The sequence below is a fragment of the Lactuca saligna genome, chromosome 3 (genome assembly GCF_052625555.1).
Source record: "Lactuca saligna cultivar CGN05327 chromosome 3, ASM5262555v1, whole genome shotgun sequence".
In the NCBI taxonomy this organism is placed as follows: Eukaryota; Viridiplantae; Streptophyta; class Magnoliopsida; order Asterales; family Asteraceae; genus Lactuca; species Lactuca saligna.
The window spans coordinates 139,234,819-139,258,614 of record NC_136419.1 but is presented as its reverse complement, the minus strand read 5'-3'; the positions used below and the strand labels follow the sequence as shown (position 1 = coordinate 139,258,614).

At 33.5% G+C, this 23,796-nt stretch overlaps 1 protein-coding gene across 1 annotated transcript; it reads right to left on the bottom strand.

The window, feature by feature from the left end:
* Positions 1-21,809: 21,809 nt before the first annotated feature.
* LOC145036017 (uncharacterized) lies at positions 21,810-23,570 on the bottom strand. The gene is made up of 2 exons (XM_078984507.1): positions 22,729-23,570; positions 21,810-22,368 (listed from the first exon to the last, which is right to left on the bottom strand). Exons 1-2 carry the CDS (start codon positions 23,568-23,570, stop codon positions 21,810-21,812), a joined length of 1,401 nt encoding a protein of 466 aa, XP_078840633.1.
* Positions 23,571-23,796: the final 226 nt, after the last annotated feature.

Sequence of the window (23,796 nt, the reverse complement as noted above, 5' to 3'; positions counted from 1 at the left end):
TGGATAAAAAAAAAAATCAAGTTTGTTGCAATTATGGAAAAAACTTACGTATATTATTATAATTGATAAAAACAAATAAAATACATTGCTATTATAGATAAAAAAAAATATAAGTATATTTTCTACATTGGTAAAAGGATAAAGCATGTTGTTATTATTATATAATAAGTACTAGGTGTAAATCTCGTGTATTACACGGGTTGATAAAAAAATAAAATATAAAAATGTAAATAATAAGTATTTTTAAAATAAAATTTTGAAATAAGGAATGAAGAAACATATTAATTGCAATTTATTATAATATTTATCACATTTAATACCTTACATATATAAGTATAAGATTATGTGGCTTTTTAATTTTAAAATTTGAAAAAGAAAAAACATAAATTGACATGTGGATATTATTTATTAAAAAAATATCATAAAATAACAAGTGTCAAAACTCATTAGAGACTGACATTTAGCAAAATTAGACAAAATTGCAAAAATGGTCCCTGTGGTTGACAAAAATTTGTACTTTTGGTCCAAAACGAAATGTTGGTGCACCACTGGTCCAAAATTGGATATTTCTATTGTTTTTGGTCTCTATCTACTTAAAAAGACCATTATGACCTTATAATTTGTTTTTCCATTTTTTTATTATCTGTTTTTTATTCAAAACAAAAAAAAACTCACTACCATCTCGTTCACTCTCTCTTACACACAGACACACATCTCTCTCTCTAACTAAATCTTCATCTGGGTTCTTTAACTTCGTCTTCTTAAACACGCACACAAATAAACGAGTCCCATCACTGTTCGCCATCAACACTTACAAGCACCTCCATCTCCACCAAGAAATCACCGGACGCAAATGAACGAGTGCAGATGAATGGAACACGAAGAGAAGAACAGAGGCAGAATTGATTGGGAGGAAAAGGACTTTGATCCTCGTCCGATGGAGAAAAAGGAATATGAATGGGAACAGCCCCAATTTCGATCGATGGTCCAGTGACCGAATTAGCAAGTAGGGGCGAGCAACACAAGAGGCCGTTGCCTCTTATCATTCAACGGGAAGAGAAATTGCCACCTCTCGGTGTGGCTAGGGGTTTCGAAGGGAAGGAGGCCAGAAAAGAATTCAAACGAGAATCATGACGTTGCACGTGGATTCAGTGGTGTTTGCTTTGACGGGAGAAGAAGAGATATGCGAGAGGTGAGGCTGCTGTCTCGATGGCTTACCGAAGCACCACTACGGTCGGTGTTCATGACATAGGACGAAGAAACATACCGAAAATCAAGGAAAAAAGGTAAGAATTTTTTTCCAGCTTAGTTTTAATTAACAACAATGGAAATGGGGAAAATGGTGCCCATTTCTTGATTTCATAGGTAATTAGCCACTCTAATGGTGTGTGTTCTTTACAGGTGATAAAAGATGAATGACGAACAACCTAAAAATTTTTAGGGTGTTTGGGTGTTTCATTTGATAGCTTTATTTGAGGAAGAAGAACAAGTTTCCTTTTGTTTAGAGAGAGAGAGAGAGAGAGAGAGAGAAAGAGAGAGAGAAAGAGAGAGAGAGAGAGAGAGAGTATGTGTGTATATGTGAGTGGTGAGTTTATTTTATTTTTGTTTTCATTTTATTATAAGAATAAAAAAATAAAAGAAATTAAAATATAATTATTTAAGGGGCATATTAGTCATTTTAGGTGGGATGTGGACCAAAAACACAAGAAAATACAACCATTGGGACCAAAACCACACAAGAGAAATTGCCTCTTATCATTCAACGGGAAGAGAAATTGCCGCCTCTCGGTGTGGCTAGGGGTTTCGAAGAGAAGGAGGCCAAAAAAGATTTCAAACGAGAAGCATGACGTTGCACGTGGATTCAGTGGCGTTTGCTTTGACGGGAGAAGAAGAGATATGCGAAAAGTGAGGCTGTTGTCTCGATGGCTTACCGAAGCACCACTACGGTCGGTGTTCATGACATAGGACGAAGAAACATACCGAAAATCAAGGAAAAAAGGTAAGAAATTTTTTCCAGCTTAGTTTTAATTAACAACAATGGAAATGGGGAAAAGGGTGCCCATTTCTTGATTTCAAAGGTAATTAGCCACTCTAATGGTGTGTGTTCTTTACAGGTGATCAAAGATGAATGACGAACAGCCTCAAAATTTTTAGGGTGTTTGAGTGTTTCATTTGATAGCTTTATTTGAGGAAGAAGAACAAGTTTCCTTTTGTTTATAGAGAGAGAGAGAGAGAGAGAGAGAGAGAAAGAGAGAGTATGTGTGTGTGTATGTGAGTGGTGAGTTTATTTTATTTTTGTTTTCATTTTATTATAAGAATAAAAAAATAAATAAAAGAAATTAAAATATAATTATTTAAGGGGCATATTAGTTATTTTAGGTGGGATGTGGACCAAAAACACAAGAAAATACAACCATTGGGACCAAAACCACACAAGATATCTAAAATTGGACCAGTGGTGCATCAACATTTCGTTTTGGACCAAAACCACATTATTTTGCCAACCACAGAACCATTTTTGCAATTTTGTCGCAAAATTATATTCGTTTATTATAGTAAAAAGTTGTTATAATAATGGATAAAAAATGCTAGTATTTACAGTTTCATTTACTGATTTTATATTTGTCGTTTACTATTTGTATATGTTTTCTTTAATATTTTTTTGGTAAGGCCGGGCGGTATGGAGTGCGGGGAGGGGTGCGGGACGCTTCCCGCACAGGGGCAACACCGCACCGTGGGTGCGGAAAGGCTAGCGCGGGAAGAGGATGGGGGTGGGGATCTCGCGTTCTCACTCCTCACATGATTGGTCCGTTTATTTTTTTTATTCCAACGGCTATATAGCCGTTAATATATATATATATATATATATATATATATATATATATATATATATATATATATATATATATATATATATATAAATTGTTTTCTTCCTTTTCTTAAACTATAAATACCACAATATCCAATTATTTTTTTAACTCATACCTTATATTTCTCTTCAAAATATATTATTCAAAATGTCATAATCTTCATCATCCGATTCGACGGCTGACGAAGAGGCTAAGTTTCTTGGTTCCGTCATGGCGAAAACGGTTGCATACTATCAAAACGGACTAGGCGAAACATCACGTGCACGATCTAAGCTAAGAATGCCACGGTTGCGTAGAAACCACGAAGCCTAACGCGATCGCCTTATAGAAGATTAATTTGCAAATGACGCTATCTACGCTGTAAAGTTTCGGCGTTGGTTCCAGATGAGGAATGAACTATTCTTACGTATTGTTTACGACTTGGAAGGCCGTTTTCCATATTTCCAATGGAAAATGGATGCAAGGCGGGTAAAAGGATTCTCTCCCGTTCAAAAATGCACGAATCCAATTCGTCAGCTAGCATACGACATGAGCGCAGATAAATGGGACGAAAATTTTAGGATGTCAGAGCGTACAGTACGGGAGTGTGTGTACAAGTTCTGCAAAACGATCTGTTTGGTTTATGGACAACGATATTTGCGCAAACCAACTATCAACGATATCCACCAATTGTACACGGTGCATGAAGGCAAGCATGGATTCCTTGGAATGCTAGGTAGTATCAAATTTCATGCATTAGAGTTAGTCATTATGCCCCAACGCATGGCGTGGACGTACATAAGAGATGACCATGTGACAATCGTCAATTTCTGGTAAAGTCAAAGTCAAATAAAGTCAACAAGTCAAACCGATCAACTCGGTTAACCCTTTTATATTAGGGTTTTCCTTATGTTTAAAGTTGTACAACCCGCTATTTTAATAAGAAGTTATCACTTGGAAAGTTCTTACGTTCGGAAATTCAAAACCTTAATCAGGGTAAGTGATGTAGCAAAACCATTAAAACACTATTGCATACCCTTCGGGGGTGTGTAAGATCCTTAAACATAGCTTAATGAGGTTCACAAACCTTTCATTTCAAAGTTAAACACTCACAAAGGTCACAAACTAAGTCCCTCTCGATCTCTCTCGCTCTATCTCTCTCTATCTTAAATCTCTCCCAAATTTCTCCAAGCATGTTAAATCTCTCTAAGTATGTGAAATCTCTCCTAAATCTCATTCAAATTTTTATAGTCATCCGGGTCATCCCGACCCTTAACTTGGTCAAAAATCACTCAAAATGGGAAGAAATCATGAAAAAACAGCCTCTTAGGAGCTGAACCCTCTTAGGAGCCGAACTCCCCTGAACCGAAGCTACCTCCTGAGCTGAAGTCGAACCAGTCATAGCCGAAGCCGAGCCTGTTAGCAGCCGAACCGTCAGAAGTGAACCTGTCAGAGGACCTAGCCTCACACCCTCTGGCCTGGACCTCTCACCTTCGGTCCCTTCTCCCTTAACTTCGGCAGACCTTCAGTTCTCATCCCTTAGGAGCCAAACCTCGCAGGTTCGCTCCTAAGTGTCCGGTTTTCGACTACTTTCGCCTGTTAAGACTGTTTTTGATGTAGAATTTTCACCAAAAATCATATTTTAACATATAAGACCCTAAATATTCATAATATAAACACATTTTTAAAGAAATCTTTATTTAGGAATAAAATCTAGTGGGTGAGATATTTGAGGTGGAGTGTTGACTTTATCTTAGTGTGCAACACAAGAAACCTCCCATACCTACTCCACAACCATCCCCACTCACTATTCAACCATATCTAGTCAATCATTGTCCTTTTCCCACCATTTTTCCAGCCATACTCTTGAACAAAAGGCTGAAAAAAAAACTCTTATCTCTCCTCACATTTCTCTCATTCTCCACCAAAGAACAAACACCATTCTCCCTCATTTCTCTCTCTAAATCTCAAAATCTCAAGGTTGATTTTCAAGTTCTTCATCTACTTTTGGTAAGTATTATTACCCTCCATAAGATTATTTCACTTCTTTCTACTCTAATCATAGATTTCTTACACAAACACCATCATATTTGTGTTAGATCTTTGAATCTTCATGCAATCTTCTAAGTGTTCTTGAGTTGAACACTTCATTTCTTCAACATCCATCCATTGAAATCACACAAGGTGAGTTCATACCCCTATATTTTCTTATTTTTCATAAGTTTTAAGGGGAGAATACAAGTTAAAACATCAATAACACAATTGAACTCATCCAACAACTTTCATCAAGAAAGTTTAACTCCATTCACGGACTATTTTGGACAACTTAAACATTTTTAATTTTCAAAACTGTACTAGGTACAAGTAGTTCAGGTTCATGCCTTTAAAAGGACTACTTTCACATCTTCATACGATTTTTCTATAATTTCTGGTGATTTTTACAAAACTGCCTATCATTTCAAGAACAAATCTGGACCAGTCTATGAATATGGACTTGTTCACACAAATTGGAGGTCACTACAAATCATGAGAAAATTTATGAACAAACTAGACACATTTTCTAAACTCTTAGAACTTACGGATTTTGAGTTGGACCTTTGATTATTTTTCTATAAATTTTCTAAGAACAGGAATAGGAATGTTAACACTAGAAAAATGTTATCAATTTCATTTACACCTTGTAACTTGTTGAGAAAGGTGGGTATCATTATGTGATTATATTTTATTAGATTATATGTCATTTTGTCTTCGTATATATAGACATACATCAGAAAACAAATGGATTTTTACTATTACAAGTATGGTAAATAATTAATTGTTATAAACAAAGTTTACACCCATTACATAAAAACATGTGGTAAACTATGACAAGTGTAGTTTATGTTCACTACCACTACCATTATTTTGATAAACTATAATAGGTATAGTTTATGATTCACTTACATAACAAATTCATTACTAGAGGTTTCACTTATGCAAAAAGGGTTTTCATTACGCTACACGTAAATCCGTTAATGACTAAATTGTGAGACATTCACTTCATGTTACTTTCAAATAATGCACTTAAGTCCTGTATTATAACCAGAATCTCTTGTAGGGAGAGCGTAATAGTTGTGTATAGATCTATATTGGGTTTGACAAACACACACCTTAGCTGCATGTAACAGCTAGACCGGCAGGTCTGGGGTGACAAATGTCATAACATTTCTGACGCCTGAAGAATGTTGTTTCAGGCCAACTAGGTCATAGCATGGTTATAATAACTCGCATTAAGTATTAAAAACTCATAGGATTTACGGGGATTTCACTGAAATCAAACGAGTTTATGCCAATTAAAATGTGCATTATTTTACCATAAGTATGGAAAATTACTTGTACATTTCGGTCTTTGGACATAAAGACTACAATTCACACTTTAAGGAAAATATTGGATTTTTCTGGAACAAACGTTACTTTTACAAGAAAAGGCTTTTATCAGTACATTCAAAAGCTTATGAACTCACCAACTTAATTGTTGACACTTTTTCAAAACTACTTGTATTATCATGAAATCAATAAACAGGTAATCAAGTGCTTTTGAGGATGGGACGTTAAGGCGTCAAACATTTCATTTTGTCAACATAATGTAATTGATTTGGAAACATATAAACTCACACAATGATGTAACTTTTTCAATTATATTTATGTTGGTTTTGCTTACTTTGATCACTATTGCAATTGTTGTTATGATATTATACATGAAGTCCTCCACCCCCGGACGTTTCTGCCATACTTGGTTTAGGGGTGTAACAGACCACAAAGAGCCGACGATCATTCTAGAGACTATCACATCACATGATCTTTAGATATGGCATGCATTCTTTGGTCCAGCTGGTGCAAACAATGACATCAATGTGCTAGACCAATCGTCGGTATTCAACGATATCTACCTTGGAAAGTCGCACGATGTACCTTTTCAAGCAAATGGGGTAGCATACAAGCGCAGATACTATCTTATTGACGGTATATATTGTGACAACTCGAAATGTCCATTCTATACAAACAGTATCACTTCAATAGAAGTTATAACAGTCATAGTTGATTTTCAGACTTTTCGTATAAGTTGGAGTAATTTAGGGTTTACACTTCAGTAAATATCAGGAGAGTGGATACACTACGGTTTTGTGCGACACTGTTATTCCAACACTCGAATATATTAGAAATCAATTCCGGAATAAAAATATTTTCTGCCAAAAATATTTCAGGACTATAAATAGATTTCTGAACTAAATTCATTCATTATTCACAATTCCAACTAGAGAAAAGCCATTTTCTCTCTCACGGATCTTCGGGTTTTCATCCTAAATCGTGAGTCTACTTTGCTTGATGTGTTTTAATGCTTGTTATATGCTTAATAACATTGTTTACATGTCAAATATGTAAGATCCGAGAGTTTACCGCCCAAGAACGTTCTTGGGGAGTAAACTCCAAAACAAAGCCTAAAAGCTACCTAGTCCCATTTCCTTGCTAGGTAACTAGTGAAGGACATTATGTATGATCATTTGAGGCTAGAACACAATCAAGAACACCTAGTTTTAGGATTTTACGGCCCAAGAGTTTCTTGGACCGTAAACACCAATTTCAAGGGCTTAAATGTGCCCTAATCACTCCTAAGGCTTTAAGACATTAACCCTCTATTACTTCTAGCTATTTTGGAGACTTAAACGCATCAAAAACACCCCTTAAAGGGAGTTTATGGCCAAGGAATAACTCTTGGGCCGTAAACTCCAAGTATAGGCACCAAAGTGTGCCTAAGGTCCCCTTTAGCCTTAAACAAAAGTCTAGAAATTATCCTTTGTGTGAAAGAGGCTTGAATGAATTAAAACAACCACCCCATAGGAGTTTACGGCCGTGAACTCTAGGGGATATGGTCTTTAGGCCGTAAACTCCTCAAAGGAGCATTCCAAGGCCCTAAACTACCTAAAGGATTAAACCACCCATGCTAGGCTTATTCTAGAAATCATTTAACACTTTAAAACACCCAAAACCACCAAGACAAGAGTTCACGGTCGTAAACTCAAGGGTTTACGACCGTAAACTCCTTGTGTGGAGTTTATTGGGTAGTAAACTCTTATTCAAGGTCTTTTGGTACATTAAACCCTTTAACCTTGTCCCATAATAACCAAGAAGCAACCCTTAGGACCTATAACACTTATACAAAGTGTTTACATGTTCCTCAGTGTCCCAACTTATTTTATTAAGTTATTATTGGGCTAATTAGTTATATATATGCTCATTATATGATAATTAGGCTCGTGCGTGTGAACAAGTCTCCGTTTGCCACCTAGCACGGTACCCGATACTTCAATCCAATCCACTCACCACATGTGAGTTCATACCCCTTTAATTAACCTTTGAAATGCTTTTAAATGTTTTAAATACTTTATGGGGGGATACAAGTTAAATACTTATAGTTATTACATCAATCACATGTGATTACATTAATCACATGCGATTAATAACTAGAAAACCAATGATTTTATCACTGTTCAAACTGTTTATCAAACTGTTTTACTTCAAAATGTTTTACAAACTCTTTTAGTTATCAAATGCTTTTATTAAACTTTGTGTTGCTTCTTATAAATTGCATGCCCATATAAGTATAGATATATAAGAAATGTTTAAAGGGCTTAGGAAGGCCATCCGCCCTATTTCCTTTTTCTCGATTTGGATGTGGTCTGGTGGGATTTCGGATAACAATCTGAAGGTCGTTTCAATATTAGTTATATATCAAATATACATGTATAGACATAAAAGTACTTCCATATTCATACTTATCAGTACATCATCAGTAAGTTACCATCGGGGTAACATAGGATCATACTACTACAATTTCTAGATAAATGAGTCAGTTCATTCATGAGTTAATACTTAGTACTATGAGAACATATACAACTATACTAGAAAGAGAACATATACAACTATATTAGACAGAGAACATATACAACTACACTAGAGGAAGAACATATACAACTATACTAGAACAGTTCATTACATTACATATACAAGAATACGTTAACAATTGTGATCCACTGTATCGGAGCATGCCTTAATTGTCATGGCCCGAGTTGTAGCCAGAATTCTCTTGGAGGGAGAGCGTGAGTTTGCGTATAGATCTATACTGGATTGACTATCCTACACCTTGCTGCTAGCTACAGCCGAACCTGCAGGTCTGCGGGTGCCAAACGTCATTCCGTTATTACGACCATTCGTATGTCGTTGTTACCAGTCGATAGTATGGTGCAATTTATCACATGATACCTTAATATAAATCCGGTTTAAGGTAGTTAGTACAGTAGTAGTTCCTATAATACAACACTACAGTACTACATTAATTTACTCTTTACACAAAATTAGTGATCTTTTCACTTAAACATTGATGTACACACTATATTTTTAAAATGATAGTTACACTTGAGTAAATTACACACTTTTACAGTAAACGAACATACAAAGCAGTTAAGCCTTGGTAGAAGGCTACTTTAGTAGAAAATATAGGTTTTTCTGAGAGATTCAAACATGTACAAACACTTACAAACATCTACTTACATTTTACAAACTTACACTTGCGACATGTTCAAACGTTTTGGATGACAAATACCAATACTAAAATACTTATGAACTCACCAGCTTAATGCTGATAAACTCTTTCAAAATAAGTTGTATTCTCAAGTCATCAGTAGACAGGTACCGAGGCCAGCTTTTGAGAAGATGGAGCGCATCCAAGACTCATCTTATTATTTTGATCTACAGTATTTTTGGTGTCTATAACTGTATAGAACACACTTGTATTAAAATTATATATTTAATGCAATGGATGATGTTGTTTGCTTATTTACATTTACTGTGTTGTGATACTTTACATGACGTCCTCCGCCCCAGAACGTTTCCGCCGTTCTTGGTTTTGGGGTGTGACATATATCCTCTCTTGTCTGTTTTTGTGAAATCGTTTACACGTCTTAACGACCAGAAAAGGAAAAAGTTTAAAGATGCGCAAGAGTCAGCTAGGAAGGATATGGAGCGAACATTTGGTGTACTTAAGAGACGAAGGTCATATGAGGTGAAAAGGTTACAACACGTAATGTATGCACGTATCATATTGCATAATATGATTCCTATAGACGAAGGAAGAGCGATATGCCGGTACAACGAAAATGAAGTTTTATCAAATGTCGAAGGAGTAGCCGTTGGTACACAAAAGTATAGGGTAAATAGAAGAGAAGTACAGAATCGCGATATTCATCACGTCCTTCATGCTGATTTGGTGGAGCACATTTATAGGGCTCATATTCAGCCCCCGTTAGAGTTTCCTCACGATGATTTGTTTGACGAATCAGACGAGGATTCTGATATGTTCGTCGAGAGTGAAGATTCCGACGACGAGAGTGACGTTGGGGAGAATGATGAAGACGATCAAGACGATGACGAGGACGATATGGGCGATGAAGAACACGATGATTCCGAGTGACGTATTTTGGTTTATATAAAATTAGGATATTAATTATTTTTCTCCTTATTTAAATATTAGGTTTAATGTAATTTTTATTTTAATTAATGAAATGCTTTTTATTTTTAATCAAAATTTTATGTTTAGTATTAATTTAAAAATATAAATCATAAAAAAAAATTAAATTTATTTAATAGAAAAAAAGTGAGGGAAGGGCTTCTCACCCATTCCTTGGGTTTTAGATGAGCAAAAGAAAAATAAGAAAAATGAAGATACGGCCGATAAAAAATGAGAGAAACTTCCCTCAAATGCAAGTCATGCAACAAATGCAAAGCAAATGGCGGAGTTCATTAGATGCATTTTTAACCCTTTGGTCAATTCACTAGGGCTGTTAAATATGTACCACAGAGAACTAACCAACATGTTACCAACCAAACCAAGAAAGTTGGTTACCAATATATTTGGTAGCCAACATGTTTGGTTGGTAGTACCGTACTAATTCAGTAAACTTGGTACGATAATGTCATTAAATTTTAAATACCACGGTATTACCGTACCAATCAATTCATATATATATATATATATATATATATATATATATATATATATATATATATATATATATATATATATATATAATCGAAATCGTATTTTTAAATGTCAGGTGTTCATTGGTTATGATTTTAAAAATATAATATTAGACATTAGACTTAGTCAATAGTTATTACCACATTAGATTAAAAAAAACTAAAAAGTTACTAATTAAAATTTCTTAGTAAATAGAATAGTTAAGTTACTAATTTATATTACTAGACGAGAAAAGTGTCTCATATCGTGACTGGTCTTTAAGTATTACAATTGAAAATTAGATCAAAGTGGGTAATATACCATTACGAATTTGTACCAACCAAACTTGTTGGTAGCCAAACAAGTTGGTACCAAGTATAGTTGGTACGGTACTGGTAGCAAAAAATTTATACCAACTATAGTTGATATTGTACACGGTTTGAGTAAAAATCAATTGATATCGTACCATGTTTTGCCCTACAATTCACCACCAAATTTTTCCTAGTTTATTGTGATTAATATTTTAACGTTTTTATTGTTAAAACTTGTGTTGTAACGAACAAATGCTATATTTATGTATTTTGTCTTAATGTTTGAATACATACATCGTTTGGATTTCATTTTTTTTCCCATAAAAATCTAGATTTTTTGTGTCTATTTTACTTCTAGTAACTGCTAATTTATTGTGAGGGTTGCATTGTAAAAGTCTAGATTTAATTTTGGTCGGAAATTTGTTGAAAAATCTGTTACTGAATAATGTCATTACAACATGTTACAAAAAGAGTTTTGTTAGAAATGTTTCGGAAAATTTGTGGTTGGACGTGCGGCCGAATATATTGGTAGGAAAAGCATGGGAACATTAAGAAATATCATGGGTAGCCGGATAGGAACTAGGAAATTTATCGGTATTTCAAGAGAATATTTTTGTTGGAAAGTTATCGAATTTGTCGAAAATATTTTCCAAGACATTTTCCAATGGAATTATTTTTGCTGGAAATGTAACAGTATTACTTGTTTCGTACACATTTCCACTAGAAATTCGTGTTGGAAAATCTCCAATTTTCAGCTAGTGTGTAATTCGGTTCAACATCACCAAACCAAACCAAACACATAAAATTTGACATACATTTTGTTTTTCATTAAAATGTTCAAATAAAAAGTCCTATTAACCATTCCCTAAACTAAATAGATAGGATTTATCTTTGTTTTTAATTTGTATTGATAGTGTTTTGTAATATCAACGACAGGCTAGTTATCTTGTAAGCTTTGTATATATACTCAATGAAATATACAAAATGGTTCGTGGAGAATATACTTTTAACGACCTAATTTGTGTCTCTTTTTCAGTTGATAGAGCAGCTTTCTAGTTTGCATTATTCTATTTGAATCTCTATTCGCTTATTTTGGTTCGACAACTTTTGCACATTACTAGCATTAACGTGAACATTGTTCCATTTGATATATTATATATAACTCATTTAATTCGATGGATCTTTCGTGTGAATGAATATATTGTAATACACAAGATGATGACTAAAATCACGTGACAAAAGTAAATAAGGGCAAGAAAGGGGTAGGGGTACCCTGGCCGACCCTTTCAGGCTTTCACTGGCACTGTAGGTGGTCAAAAAGATTGACTATTTGACTATTTGACCTGAAAGCATTTTACTGCTTGACTCCCTAACAGCCTTGACAGATACAATTTGCTTTGGATATACTCTAAGAGCTTTTATTTTTTCCTTTTCTTTTCCTATAGATATCATGGCATAAAATATCATTGCTTAAAAATACGAGGATTACATTGAAAGCTATATTTAAGTATTTTGGATAGTTTTAATTAAGCATGATTACTCTTATAATTATAAGAGGGAAAAAGCACAAATACGAGTATATGTTCCGATCAAATAAATAAATAAAATAAAACAGTTAGCTTATAAGTTGTATTATATAAAAGGGTTTAGATCATTTTTGTTCACCTAACTTTTGGTTTTGTGTTCATTTGGTCACTTAATTCTTTTTAAGTTTTAAAAAATCATCAAACTTTTGGCTTTGAGTTCATTTAATCACTTAACTTTTAGCTTTGTCATATTTAGTCACCTAGCATTTAAAATTTTTCAAAAGTTTAGTGACTAAATGAGTACAATTTTAAAAGTTAGGTGATTAAATGAACACAAATCAAAAAGATAAATGACCAAAACAAAAGTTAAGTGACTAAATGAACATAAAATCAAAAGTTTGATGACCTTTTAAAACTTAAAAAGAATTAAGTGATCAAATGAACACAAAACCAAAAATTAAGTGACCAAAAATGATATAAACCCTATATAAAAACCTAACTAAATGTAAATGTTGTCTTCAAAATTTATTTTTATATTTGATACATTAATTATAGTAACTATAAAAAATGACGTGGTTGAGATATCAACTCAACACATCACATTTCGACCACTCCTAAGTTTGACCTATATTCACTACACCTATCTTTTTCCACAACCATTCTCCTCTCTTTTTCTTCTAAATGTGGAATTAGATAAAATCCTCATACCAGTTTTTAAAATTATTTCTACATCACTATAATGTCACTTAACTTTATCTTATATTTTTAACATATATTTTAGATATTAAACATTAATATTTACCCAATAATAAATAAACATGAATTTAAATATTTATAATTTAAATAGCATTTTTTAAAATCAAATAATAAATAATAATAAGTATTAAATTTAGTTTACTTTATTTAATATTTAAATATCAAAATCCTACAAATCCATAAATCACAAAACAAATATTAAAATATAAATCATCATTTGCTTTGTTTCCAAACGAGGTTTTATGGCCGCGCGTTGCGGCGGTACTTTAAGCAATGAAGTTTAAGTTTCACATTGTTTACTAAAATTTATTTAAATTTGTTGATGAAAAGTGTATGAATTATGCATTTTGGTATGTTAAATTTGTTAAATGGTTAAGCAAAAAATATAACACTTATAATATAAATAAAAGCTCAATAAACATATTTACATAAACAACTTTACATAGTTGTAAACATATTTAGAAGGGACATTGATATTCAACATATTTGAAGTAATGGCGACAGCTGCAATTCTTCAAAAGGGGCAAAAGTAGCAGTTCTTCAAAAGGTTTCAACAAAATACACGGTAGTAACAACCCATGATGTAACAAAATATCGCGAAGACAACTGTCGCAAACATTTTTACATAGCACGCCAGCTCTCCGAAGTTTTTGTAGAAAATATGGCAGAGCCTCAAAAGTTAATCATATTTCCTGTGACATTGTTCAAAAAGCATAAATAAATATTGAATATAGGAAATACTAAATAATTTATAGACAATCCATGATATTACATATATACCTTACTGAAACTGCATGACATGGAGCACAACTACTTGTCTTTTCCTCGTGAACCAACACGGGGTTTGTTGTTCACGTTTGCTGCATCAACACATTTTTTTTGCTTCTTAACCGACTTACCATCTGTTTGGTGAAGAGAATCTGCAAAAACCTTCAATATTATTTTCCAAATAATAAAAAAATGATATATATATATATATATATATATATATATATATATATATATATATATATATATATATATATATATATATATATTCCTAAAATAGATTCTAGAAGAAACGATTAGTAAGATTTATGTACCTTCAGATGATGTTTGGAAAAGTTGTTTCTGGACAGATTTCATTTGGTGATGTTTAGTTTCAGCAGAAGCGGGTGTGATGGATGATGTTGTGAGATGCTCTTGAAGGGCTTTTGCTGGAGTAACAGAAGCCGTAGATGGAGGATCAGTTGATGCAGTGAGTGTTTTTTATTTTTTGATGATGCTGAGGTAGTTGGTTGGTTGATAATGGCTGTTTCTGTGTGACTTTCTTTTTCTGGAGAAACTATATCTTTAAAAACAGCATCTGCTACAAAGTCTTTAGCACCCAGCCTACAAAATCTTGTGAATCGGAATTGAATTATTTTTGGCTGGCCTATGAGAATGGTGAGGGGTGCAGGCAACGTGTAGGGATCAGTGTATCCATGATGATCAATGAGTGTGTTGCAATCTGTTTGGAACAACATTCTAGCTGCAACATCAAAAAAGACTATCTTTGCTTGAGCGGTCTCATCTGCGATGTATGCTGTGATAAAAAAACTTGTTGATACGATTATTAGACATATGTATGTTAAGATGATTATACTCAAGTAGTTGACATAAAAAAGATAGTACTTACAAATTGTTTGGTTTAGCAACTTGATCATGATCTTCGCATGCAAGTGTGTTTCCTCTTTTTTGAAGTTTTTTACGACATTCATGACATGCTTTATAAAACCAACCCTTGCTTGCATCTATGCTAACCAGAGATGCTTTGCAAGTGAACTGAGCTCCCTGTAATATTATCTATATTAAATTTAAAACTATAAAATTTGTATATATATTTTAAGATAAGAGAAGGTTGATGGCTTACTGCATAACGGTTTGGGTTTTGAGATAGCAAGTCTACCAATGGAAACCTATTTCTTTTCTTTTCGACATGTATATCTTTACTTTTTTGGTATTTTATCTTGAGTACGGGATTTTGCTTATGTCGTTCGACAAACCTAAAAGAGAAAATGAGCTGTAAGATATGTCACAAAGTTATATAAATATGAACAAAGAACTTACTCAGCAGCCATTGAAGCAGCCTCGAGAATAGTGGGGTTGATGTAAATATATGAGGCTGGAGTTGCTGTCAATTGCAAATTTCCTATTAAAGAAACCAACATAACAATGTTGTTAATTACAAAATAAAAGAAAAATAAGCAAAAATAATAAGGTTGGGGCAGTTTCTTTAAATGTTGCTTAATTCAAGAAATAGGAATGTACTTTAATCTGATTTTCTAATATAGCATAATACTTTAAACTTTATCTATCTATTTCTTTTTAAAAAAGTGTTTTTCTTTATTAAGCATTGTACTTTGAAAGCAAAATGCTTCAACACAATAAAATGAGAAAAATGTACCTAGATACTGTGTGACTTTCATTGAAGTAATAGCAACAATAACAGGAGAAGGTAATGATTCAATAGCTTCTTTATCAAATGAGTTAGCCGCCTTATCCCAAAAAGTTATCTCAATCATTGTTCCACTAAACATACATATTTTAGATATTAAATATGATATGCTGTGGTCTTTGTTAGATATATGAGATAGATAATACCTCAAATTTTCTAGTTTGAGTTTCAAAATTGCATTTCCTTGAGTTCTGACTACTTCATACACATTTTCAACTCTTTCGATATAATCTTAACACAAATAAAACAATTTGTGATTTTAAAAGAAATATATATATATATATATATATATATATATATATATATATATATATATATATATATATATATGTAAGTATTACATACCTGTGAGTGTCTTATGGTTATCAAGCCTTGCACCTAATTGACCATATGCAAGAAAATTGAAGTAGTACACAGGAAATCCCTCATCACGTATTTCTTCAAATTTTGCTGCCCTGCCTAGATTGATTTTGGTTTTGTGTGGGACAGTAACAAAGAAAGTATTTGCATTGTCACACACGTAGTTTCATACAGAGTAACAACCATCCATCCTAATTATCGAATCAAAGTAGCCTTTATCTCCCAAGCAACCACATGCTTCTATTGCATCTCTCTGCCAAAAATGAATGGTTTTATATGTATATGTATAAGTATCTAACATAGAATTGATTATAATTCACAATTGCATATAATATTATGGTGAATGCACTCACACTTTTATCAAGGAATATGTAGCAACATTCAACTTTTTTCCCATATGATAACCATTTCCTAATGACTTTTATTTCTATTGGCTTGTCTCCATCAGCAGGGTTTAAGTTTGCTACCATAGTTGTATCCATTTTTGTAGAATCTGTGAAGTTCAAATTAAAATGAAAAATCAACAATTAATTTTTTTCCCATAAAAGATTGGAATTTTTCCTAGTACAGGGAGCCTTCCTGTAAGTTTATTATTACAGGTACCCTTTTATACACAAATGATGTTGACTAATTAATGACTAAAAGTTCACTATTAGATGGAACCTTTCTGTAACTTTACTTGTACACATGAACTATTCATGTTAAGTTTGTTTCAGATTATTTGTATAACACAGTTAGAATGTAAATGCAGAAAAATGCAAGAAATTTTAAACTAAATTTTAAAAAATAAGCAACAATTGACAACATACTTTTAAACTTTGGGCTGTAAAATCATGTTACCTAGATAGTGTTTAAAAGTTGGTTTGAAATTTCTTGCAATTCTAGAAATAAACATTAAAAAATCGGTTTAAGCTTTTAAACGTTTTCTTTATAAGTACCTATAGGTATAAAAGGACAATGTTTATGTAGTTGTGTATATATATTTCATTATCACATTAGAATCAATAATTCAGAGACTAAAACCTTAAAAAAAATTAAAAAACTTGTAAGACTAATATATTGATATGATAATTAGGCATGAATATATTGCAAACATAGATTCAACAAAATTAATTAACGAAGAGAACTAACCTGGAAGACACGAAGCCGATATGTGGAAAAAGTGAACTCGTAGGAAGTGTTTTATCTGGTAATAAGGAGTGGCTGGTGGAAAAATCACAAAATCTCCAAATCGAGATCGAAGAGAACCGTACCTAGAAGATTGCGTGAGGAAAAGAGGGATAAGGCTGACTGGTTCTATCGTACTTGGAAGATTGCGTGAGGGAAAGAGGAAACAGTGAGTGAAGCATGGGCATTGCTATATGCAATAATCTTTTTTTTATAAATAGAATTTTTTTATTTTAGGAATAATAAATTGAATTGTTGATTTTAGGGATAAGGGTTGAATCGTTATTTTTTTTTCATCTAATTTATATTTTTAAATTTTCTGTTATCTAATTTAAGTTATAAGGTTTATCATTTAGTTATTAATTTTTGTATTAAGGTTTAAAACACAAGATAGAAAAATAAATCTAAGAAAAACGTGATTAAGTTTCTTTTATTTTTTGTATAGTTATCAAGCCTAAAGTCAATTTAATACTCATAATTAATCAGGTTGTAAAGCAATAAAGTCAATTTTAGGTTTTTGACAAAGAATTTGTATTTGGTTATTTTCTACTTGAATTGATACATGTAACGAATTAACAAATAGATTTTGTTTCATCTATGAACAACTCTAATTTATTTGTTAAAGCTCTAGAGTACGAATATTAGAATTAAATAACCATGGTTTCAAGTTTGAATTTCTGAATATTACTTTTCTGAATGTTACTTTTAGTAGGAATATTGTAAACAATGTTTCTTCATTTTAGGTGGAACGTATTGGAATTACGGAGAACGACTTAAAAACATAACAACGTTATAAAAATGTACAAAAAGATCATTATTCTTTTTTTAGTGTAAAAACACCATTTTACCGAGTATTATAGGTTCACCAATTTTTTTTATTTTAAAAACTAAAAAATATACGGGATAATACATGGCCTTCCACTTCAATATTTCACCGTACAAAGTAATAAAATGATCATTGGTTCTCCACGGAAGAGTGCAACATCATATATGAGTACCTGAAATCTTCATAGCCATAAATCTCTAATTAGAATAGAAGAAAACATAGATTCCTGCTCTATTAGCATAACAACTTTAAGAAACATGATTTATAGAATAAACCAATTTTTTTTTCCTTTTTTGGTCCCTATTTAAGTGTTTCATAATATTTTTTTTTGTCTATTTACCCCTTTCATGTGCCTTACACATGTAATTTTTATTATAAAGAAGGAAAAGACCAAAAAGCCCATGTGTGCAGGTGCAAGCCACGTCAATGAGGTTAATTACTTGAAACAATGAAAAGGGAAAGAGACCATTTTTTGGACCAAAACCAAAAAAGACTCAAAAGCATGAAGGGTAAAAAAGTAAATGACACATCGGTTACCTGTTTTTGATAATTCTGACCTGTATTCTTGTTGTACATTAAAAGTAGAACACCAAAGACTACCAAGAAAAAATAAAATAAAAGTTCTCTTGGTTATATAAACCTATGGAAGAGTGCAACATCATTAGCACTAAAAAAACCAAAAAAGCAATAGGAGGGGTTTATAAGTCTGTACATTCTTTTCCTATTACTTATATAATTTCAAAACATAACCAATAAAGATATTTTACTTACATTTTTTCTCTATTACTTATATATTATATAAAATTATGTCACATAATTACCTTGCAACTGTTTGATCTCTTCCACTTCTATCTTCAAACTTCAATATTACCAACATCATCGGTGCTACTGCTGCGGAAGGTGATTTTTTTAAGTCAATGAAGAAGAAGCTCCATATCTACAGCCTAAAATAGAAAGAACTTCAAATCAGGAATTTTGTTTTTCCCAAGAAATGAAAATTCAGTTAAATCTGATTTTTGAGTGAAGTAACTCTAATACTAAGTACCAAACAATGTTCATTACGTAATTGTTTTCATTAAGTTTTAACATTTTAAGCAATAAATCACAAAAGCGTTTAATTACCAACCTGTGAAGTTTCTAATTTTGCTAAAAAATTTGAGAAGACAATATTTTTTGTACAATTCGATGGTTGGCTCTCTTTTCTTTTAATCAGTATTTTGAGACCAGCTGCAAATGTAGCCCTAGATAGTGCAACGTACAATTGCCCATGGCTGAAAATTGGACGAGGAAGATAAATTCCTATCTTGTTTAAAGACTGGCCTTGGCTCTTGTTGATCGTCATGGCATAACAAACTCTGATCGGGAATTGCTTTCTTTTGAAAATGAATGGTAATTCTTTATCAGTATGATTCAAAGTGATTCGAGGTATATAAACTTTGTGGCCTATCTGAACTCCAGTGATGACTTCTGCCTGAATAAGTCTTGGTAGAAGCTGTGTGATGACCATCCTAGTTCCATTGCAGAGCCCTTCCATCTGATTCATGTTGCGGAGTAACATGATTAGAATACCAACTTTTAGTTGAAGACGGTGAGTAGGGAAACCACTAAAGTTAAGTAGGTTCAAATATTCAGACGGATAAAGAACCTCCATATCCCCTCTATCATTTGCATGTGGAATAATTGAGTCGAAACTTAGATAGACAATAGGTTTCCCTGGCAGATTACACAATATGAGGTTGTTAATTTCATCTGCAGTTTCGTTTTTAGGGCAAACAATGGCTTTGTCACAGAACATGGTTGCTGTTGGATTATGAAAAATGTCTTCGTCATATATAAAGAGAACTAAATCCTTAAGAGCATCTTCATGATCTGGTATGACATATTTTTCTGGTATCTCTACCCATTTGGTGTCAGTAGGATCATCTTCATCATCTACACCAACATGTCCATCTCCTGTCTGCAACAACCATGATGAAAAAGCAGCAATTTCTTCTTTTTCTTTGGTACTTAGATTAGGTTGAAGAAGCCTCATATTTTTTGATAATTTACATACTTTGAAATGGCTCCATATTGACGATTCAACTATAGATGACTCTATGATGTCTCTCTTGCTCCCTTTAGGTTTTACAGGTAAATTTTGTCTGAAATCCCCACCCAACAGCACTGATTTTCCACCAAAAGGTTGCGTTGGCTCGTTAAGTATATCTTTAAGTGTCTTATCTAATGCCTCAAAGCATCTTCGATCTGTCATTGGTGTCTCGTCCGAAATAACCAGTGCAGTTTCACTAAGCAAACGAGCAAGCTGTGTGTTTTTCCTTATGCTACAGATGGAGTTATTTGTATGGTCCGATGGAATCTTGAATCGAGAAGGTGTTGTTCTTCCTGAGGGCAGTAAAAGAGACGCAATACCAGAAGATGCAACTGCTAAAACAATTTTCTCAGCAGACCTGAGCGCAGAAATGATTGTTGTCCAAAGGAATGTTTTACCGGTACCACCATGTCCATAAACAAACATAACCAGTTGATGGTTTTGCAAAGAAGCTTTCATAACAGTCTCATAAATAATATGTTGCTCGGAATTAAGCGCAGACACCATAACTTCCTTTTTTTGGCTCAGAGAAACTCTATCATAATTTCTCTCTTCCATGAGCAATTTATTTTTTTAATTCTGCAAGCAAGTACGGTGGAGGCATAGGCAAACCATAATCACAAAGTGAGGAATAATTGTTATTAGAATTTAGCAAGATCTCTAACTCATATAAGACATATTGTTGCAAGTCAACTTCATTAACATGTAAGTTCACAACATGTGAATCTGCAACGGTTCTTTGGACTATTTCATCACTCATTCGCCGCCATTATTTTATCCATAGAGCAAGAGGATCTGCAACATCACAAAATATAAGCATGTGAGCAAACAGGGATCTGAGTTCTTCAGCAGTTGTCCAGCTAGAAGCATCATCGAATGCATATGTCCATTCTTTGTCATCACCAAGCAGGCCCAATTGTTCGCATGCAGCACGATAGGTTGGAAATATGACATCGCCTACTGTCTTGATATCATTAAATGTCTGACATCAACCTGGTGACTGAGAAGCATCCTTAGATAAAAGAGCTCACCACATGTCTGATGAATATAGATTAATCTACCAGTAGGAGGCGTCTTCTTTGACTTTCTACGACACCAGTCCTTCCCTCGAGCAATCAATTTATATTTTGATAAATAATCAAGATAAGTAAGATGATGACCGCTGTCATCAATCTGATTGTTTTTTAGCCATTGTGTAAGAGTTGTTTTCTTTATCGTTGGATCATCAACAACATCTTGTAACAGTTGTTTATCCTTAAACGTAACTGTTTGCATGTTTTCCAAATGAACTGCAAGCACTTGCATGGAAGGATTTCGATGATGGATGTGAAAGTCGAATATCCTCCAAGCTGCCTCATGAGGGAAAATGAATCTAGCATCTACAAAGTTTTGTATCTCATTGATGTTGCTCGTTTTTTTTATCAACTTTATCAGAAGGCTCGCCTAGAGATTTAGTAATTTTGGCTCTAATACGGTCAGCTCCTTTGGAAATGTATTTGAATAAGTATTTAATCATCATACTCCAACCACAATATTCAACATTGATATGAGCCTGAAAAACCAGAGAAAGATTTTTGTTGTATGGGACAACATATCCATTATCTAGGTTGATTCCATATTTCACTGCAAAGCACCCATCATTTCTTCTCTTATAATGAACATACCCATCCTTATCAAACCGTGTGACATCTTCATATTTTTTTGGAAAATGCTTTGAACAGACCCCATCAAACATGCATGGTGCTTTCATCTTTGCAAGACCGCATGGTCCATGCATCATAAGCTCGGTGACAATCTTGTAGAGTTGAGGATCATCGACTGGATCAGTGATTTCAGCATAAATAAACTGATCAAGCTGTTCTGGGGTATGAATTTTATATGGAGGTGACACCCACTGGAGAGAATGGCAATGAGGCAGGCCTTTTTTTTTTTTTGAAATTCTATAGTATACAACTCTGCATGCATAAGAAAGAAAAAAACATAAGATAAGGATATAATATTTTGAGACAATATATTGTAATGGATGAACAATATGCCAGTTAATAATGACATTACCTGCTACAACTTATCCGAAAGGTTTTTCATTTTTCAAATAGTGAATAAAATCCTTAACCTTCATCTCGAATATTCTAGCAATAATATCAGCCCTGTCCTCAGCCTTCATTCTAGGATATTGTGCTAGATATCTTGAAATCTCTGACCATTTAACATTGCAAGTGTATGTTATAAAATATTGAGGATTTCCATGTACTCTACATATAGCAAGGGCATCCTGATAATGCTTGTACATATATCTAGGACCGCTAGTAAAAGACCCGGGCAATATTGTCCTTTTCCCGACATCATGGCCATCAGAATCACCTTTCAATAACGCATCATGAACACCCTGAAGGTACTCAGTCCTAAAAACATCTTGCGTTGATTCAATGTAATCCAATCTATTTTGCTCAATAGATATATATACATTAACTAAAAACTGTTGGAACAACATGCCTCCTCTAGGTAATAATGCATATATGTTGAACCGATCATTTAGTTGAAAGCTGTAAAACATATTCATCGTCAGTTGCTTATCACCTATACATCCATCATTTACTTGCTTAAGCTCGATTGACCAACCATGCTCACCAAAAACAAACAGTAATGGGAACTGCAACGCCATATACAAAGGATGCAACTTATCTATTCTTCGAGGCCGCCCATCTCTCATGCGGATTATTATGTCAAAATCATTTTTACATGTAGGCCAGCTGTCATAAACAATTCCACCTAGCACACCCAGAGTCAGAGCATTATAGCGCATTTGGTTTCCCCTATTATATAACTTGACCATGAACTCTTGAGGTTGTTCGTGAAGACATATATCTTTAGCTGTTCTGAATAGCTTGACTAAATCATTGATTTTGTCTAAAATGTCAATCAAAGTCTTGACAATTTTTGGTTTTAGATAGCCAAATTCAGAGCCACTAAAATGACGAAGTCTATTGCAAACTTCATTGTTAGTATCATAGATATACATTTGCAAGAACCTTGGATTACCATCAGTTGGTGGACACAAAGATCCCATCCAATGAGAAATCTGCCCTTCTACCTTGAATACATAAGGCCCTGACCCATTATTAACTGAATCAACCACTTTTGCCCCGAACGAAGTCATGGCGAACATCATGTTATAAGCACGGATGTTTTCCATAAAGTGCTTATCTTTAAAGAGTTCTTTAATTATCTATGGAGGCTTCCTTGGTAGCGGCAACATTACCCAACCGCCTTTGCAACAATGACTATATTTAGGTCTTTGATTTTCGGGAAGACCTTTCCGTCGTTCAGCATATCAGAAGCATGCATAGCAATGCTCGCAGATTTGGTCACAATCACCCAAATCC